The sequence below is a fragment of the Aphanomyces astaci genome (assembly GCF_000520075.1).
Source record: "Aphanomyces astaci strain APO3 unplaced genomic scaffold supercont1.243, whole genome shotgun sequence".
NCBI lineage: Eukaryota > Oomycota > Saprolegniomycetes > Saprolegniales > Verrucalvaceae > Aphanomyces > Aphanomyces astaci.
Window position 1 is genome coordinate 20,408 of NW_009798506.1, and position 5,595 is coordinate 26,002.

Here is a 5,595-nt window from a genome sequence, read left to right on the forward strand (position 1 = left end):
TTTGTCCGTAGTGTACTATTAATACTATTACTGTTTTGTAATACTTCGAAGTAGTAATATGAAGAGTAGTTTGGATATTATTAGTACTAGTAGTCAACATGCAACACACTTAGAGCTTGGTACAGTAGTACTATACTAGTACGTGTAATCTCTGTTCCAAAATAAGTGCGCGAGTTTGAGGAGGGGGACATGACACGTCATTATATTCAGAAGTTTGCTTGACGTCATGATTGAAGTGGGAATTGAGCCAATTTGTGTAGAAGATGACGAGTAAACACGAAACGATGTGTGGTGGTATTGTTGATGGTCCTTGTGCGACGACTTTCGGTAATTCTGACACTGCAAGAGGGGGATTTACGCCAGGAACCATCCTAACGAATTTGATTGGTCCTGAGACATGGATTTGGCATCCTCTGATTGGCCCAGTGTATCGTTACACCTGTATAGTGCATATTAACATGTAAGGTTGGAGTGTTTTGTATTTTTATTGGAGGAGGCATACATCAACTTCCTGAATCGCGCACTTATTTTGGAACAGACGGAGTACGATTTATTGTACGTAGTACTAAGCTGATTACAGCGTACTAGTAACATTCAACATGTTTTTTTATGACATTTGCATTTTAGGTATGTACAGTTTTGGGAAAGCCAAGTGGAACATTCTGATAACGTAGAATCTAAGGTCTTGCATGCATCAATTGTTGACACAGCACCAAATTGTGTGGCTGCCTGACTTTAGCCAATAGCATCTCGATATTGTGTGTTGGCCTTGTAGATTGGATACCAGTATGATAATATTCGCCTCCTTTCTCGATGAACAATAAAAATAACGTTAAATAGAATGTCCCGGCCACAGATGTTATTTTGATCCAATTATTTGCATATTCAATGAATCCCATACAAACATCAAGATCTCAAAACATTAATTTCGATACAAATCTCCACTTTGAGTCGATTGATGTTGCCAGTGTGGAGGCACAGTTCAAACTGCACGCGGCCGGAAATCTGAGTTGTGACACTTGCTCGCCTTGTCTATCCAATGGCCTTCCTCTTGAGTACATTTCCCACGACAATAATAATTAATGACAAGGACTAATATTGGTGCGTCCACGATATCAAGCTTACTGGTACCAATTGAAAGCAACATTGCTGTTGAGCTTGTCGTTTTGGTTATTCCCAAGCCGTGAATCCTACGAATCAGGTCCAAAGTGGTAGGACGACGACATGGAAACTTCAATCTGTATTGATGAGAACTTCTTTTGTAACGTTAAGACCAATTCCCCGAGTGAGTGGGTGTGTCACCCACTCAATTGGTCAAATGCCCACTCACTCAGGGAATTTGGTACTATTGACCTAAAACGTCCCTGAGTTTGTGGGTGGGACTAATTGATTGCTACGGTAAGTACAATCCTAACGTTAAACCACCATTACGAAGGCATATTACATACAACTAAGTTTGTTGTATCCCTACCACAATTGAGCAGGTAAATAAATACTAACTACTTCGAAGTACTAGTATGTAGTACTAGTAGTAATGTTATTTTGGCTAGATCCAAGCCGATAGTATTGCAGCTGCACTCTTGTACTGTAGCTAGCTGCGTAGCTACATCTAGGGTAATGAAATGTGACTAGGGTAGTCACATTTCATTAGCTAAACCTTACATAAGGGCACAGCGTAGCCCCAATAAGCATGTAGCCACTCCCCTGTACTGGACTTGTTGCATTCATCTCATCAATAGCTATATTCCGCGACCAGCCCCTTCTATGGACAGAAATATTCCGCAACCATTCCGTACCCGGGCACCCCCAATGGTACGTTAAGTAGTAATAGTTTCACAGCCATGAAAATGTAATTCACAGCACTTGGATAGATCCCATTTATTGACCCGCAACGCTACGACACTAAAACGACTTGGCATAATGTATTGTCCTTGTAACGTTCGTTACCTTATTAATTTGTCATTTTGATGTGTTGGATCAACGGCGTCATTTCTCATTGATGAGCATTTTTGCACGTTGCGGAAGATCAAGTGTCGACCCGCACATTCATATTGTTTGCAATTTGATTGTGCATGTGAATATGACAAATTTATCTATTCCAGTGATTTCCTGGGCGAGCGGCTATACGCTATACAGTAGTTCAGTTGTTCCAACAAAACTATGGCTTGCATTATTTGAGGGTTAGATTGTTGTAGCATTTATAGTTTTGATCATGGCCACTCGTTTCAGCCGACGGGTGCTTGTCTCTGCCCTTTACCACACTATTAATAGTGTACAGAAATTCAGTCTATGATTATACTGTACATTACTTGAATATAGCTTCACGTGATTTTCAAACGTTTGGTAGTTGTAGTGAATATATAATTTGAAACCTTGACGACCTCCCGTTCCATCGACAGTTGATGCAAGGCGTATGTGTTTACTAGCGACATACGATAGTCATAATTGAGTACTCTACGAGATTCTAAACGAAAATAATTAGGTGAACAACTGCAGTACTTGTAGCTATAAGTGAAGGGGGCTGGTACTTACACTATACTAATACTTCGAAATATTCGGCATTTAAGTTTGGGGGTGCTGATTTGAGGTGTAACGTTAGCTGGGATAGATTGAATCGTAGTTGCGCCACCCCTTTCACATTTCAAAGTGCTTCCTAATAACTACATTGATTCCTAGACTATACTTTGAGGGGGCAAATATGTATTCATCGCGCAATTACACAGCAAATCAACCTCAGACCTCACAATATTGTATCCTAATATCATTAAAGCTGGCAGTTTTTAACTGTAAGTCAATATATTGTTATTCATAGCATCATCCCCCAAAGATAACAAGTTTTCGACGTTTCGATATCCTGGAGAATTGATATCGTGACTATTACACTAGCGTAATGTGCAACATGCTGTGGAGATCGCATATAACTTCCTACCCACAATCACCTACCACAAAGCACATCTTCCTACGCCCGATCAACATTTTGCCACACATCACCAACTAACTATACGTACTGTATTGGCGCAGTTCCGTGACAACTTGGTTCCGTGAAAACAATCACTTTGAAATTTTCAGCCAATCAGACTCAATTTTTGACAGATACTCCGGAGTAACTGGATAAAATCAAGTAGCTCGGAATTGTTTTCAGCCTATCGATATTTCCACGTTTTTAATTCATTTTCCATCAACACTAATACGAATTTCGACATGATTTTAAGTTCTACGAACTGCATTAATTCTCTCCTCTTTAAGAAACACTATTATAATAGCAATTTGGAGTAATGGAACCCCTCCATCGAAGCGTCCCAAAAACTGCGCCCATAGGGATACTACGCAGTATATAAATTATTTTACCAACTGAACACAGCCCCAATCCCTGCTACTTCGAAGTACATATTTGTACAGTACATACATATAATAGCGATGTACTTAGATTTGAAGGGCGGGTGGGGGGTTGTTGTGTGACGCATTAATTTGTGCTTTGAAATACATTAACAGAATATTTGAGTTTGTGTAAGAGAGAATGATGGTCACGAAACAATCGCGAAACATTTTATCCGGAACTATCAGGAGCTAGCTTAGGCCAGGGGCGGGAGCGTAGCGAACCAGGCCCGTTCGCCCGCGCAGCGACTCAGTATAACAGCAATGATCTATCTAATGTCTGGGAGCACCGGAGGCCGGGAGCGAAGCGAACCAGGCCGAGGAGCCCCCCTACTAATTTCCGGTTAATTATCCGGATGTTTCGCGATCCACTACTATTTGGCCATAGGGGTGGCCGCTCAAATGTATCTTGATTTTTGTATGTGACTCTTATCCGTATTTAACGTATCCGGAGGCAAGGGGGACCTTTAACCTCCCACTCCAGTGATAAAACGCATGAAATCGGTATTTAACGTATCTGGATTTTGGGTTTAACTACATTAATTGCACGTTAAATAATAAAACCTCCACTCTTCAATTTGGCCAGTTGGAAGTTTTTAGATGACGTGCACCATATAAGGAACATTTGTAGTTCTCGAAATATACTTTCGTCGTTCGTGTATATCACTGCCACTAAGCCTAGCGACATTAATTGCATTTCCCCGATAGGCTACAGAGAACCGAGTAGGAACTCGCGCACAGTGGTATTTTGAAATATATGGGGAATTGTATGCGAATGCGCAAGTTGTGATTCCGAGTACGAATTATAATTTTGCAATCAGATCAATCGGATTAATTTATTATATCCAATCATACAATTTACAAACTTTTTATAAGCATACTATTGGTTAAAATATAAAATATGAAAAAATACTATTGGTTGCCGTCGGAATTTATGAATGCTCCATGGGAAAAAAATAGTGTCGATACCACTGTGCGCGAGTTCCTACTCGGTTCTCTGTACTTACTCATGGCTGCTGCCGCCTTGAGTGTGGCGTAAGCTTACTTTTAATAGCATTTCCCCGATAGACAACTCATGGCTGCTGTCGCCTTCTGTGGTGCAAGCTTAATTTAAGTGATGAGGTATTCAAATCCCATCAATTTACTACTCGGAGGAATTACCATGAATTACTACCAGCAATGGTGCAGCTTACATACAATACTGTTTAACGCTACTTCAGTAGTATTATAGTAGTAGTATTCACCGTGGGTGCGATTAACGTTGTACAACGTTGTTTGCCATCGTAACGGTGTTTAACGTTAACGTAAGGATTGTACTTATCGTAGCAATCAATTAGTTCCACCCACAAACTCAGGGACGTTTTAGGTCAATAGTACCAAATTCCCTGAGTGAGTGGGCATTTGACCAATTGAGTGGGTGTGTCACCCACTCACTCGGGGAATTGGTCCCGAAAAAGTCCCTCACAATTTGGTGCTGTGTTAACAACTGATGCATGACCTTACAGTTAGATTCTACGTTATCAGAATGTTCCACATGGCTTTCCCAAAACTGTACTAGTACTTACGTGAAGTGCAAATGTCATCAAAATGCAAGTGAAGTGTTACTGTACTACAGCTGTATTAATAGTACACTGCAGTTAGCTTAGTAATAACAAGCTCAAAGTACTACTCTTCTCATTAAAGTATTCTATTGATAGTAGTACCAGTACACTCCGGACAGAATTCTAGTAACCGGTCAACGGGAAGATCAGCCGCTCCATCCACGCCGGGAACTGCCATTATTCAATTTGCCATCCCCAGCAAAACTGCAACAAGCATGACCGTGATCGCCAAGTCTGCGTTGGCCGCCCTTGTGGTGGCTATGACTTCGTCCGTGGAAGCCGCCAAGCTCAAGAACGTGGTGTACTACATGGAATGGGCCATCTACCAGCGCAACTTTGGCATCTTCGACTTGGACTGGGACAAGATCACCCACATCAACTACGCGTTCGGCAAGCCCAACCCCGACGGCACGGTGGGGATCTACGACGGGTGGGCCGCGGTGCAAAAGCGGTGGCCGGAGCATGGCGACTCGTGGAACGACCAAGGCAACAGCTTGTACGGCAACTTTGGCCAAGGGTTCAAGCAAAAGCAAAAGGCTCGCGGCACCAAGTTCGGTCTGTCCATTGGCGGGTGGACGTTGAGCGACCAGTTCAGCTCCATCGCGAGCACGGAAACAGG

At 42.0% G+C, this 5,595-nt stretch overlaps 1 protein-coding gene across 1 annotated transcript; it reads left to right on the forward strand.

Annotated features, from left to right (window-relative positions):
• Positions 1-5,114: 5,114 nt before the first annotated feature.
• H257_18860 (hypothetical protein) lies at positions 5,115-5,565 on the forward strand (the record flags this gene model as incomplete). The annotated part of the gene is made up of 1 exon (XM_009847991.1): positions 5,115-5,565. A coding segment is annotated over exon 1 (372 nt), but the record flags the coding sequence as incomplete, so codon positions are not given.
• Between the last annotated feature and the right edge of the window lie 30 nt (positions 5,566-5,595).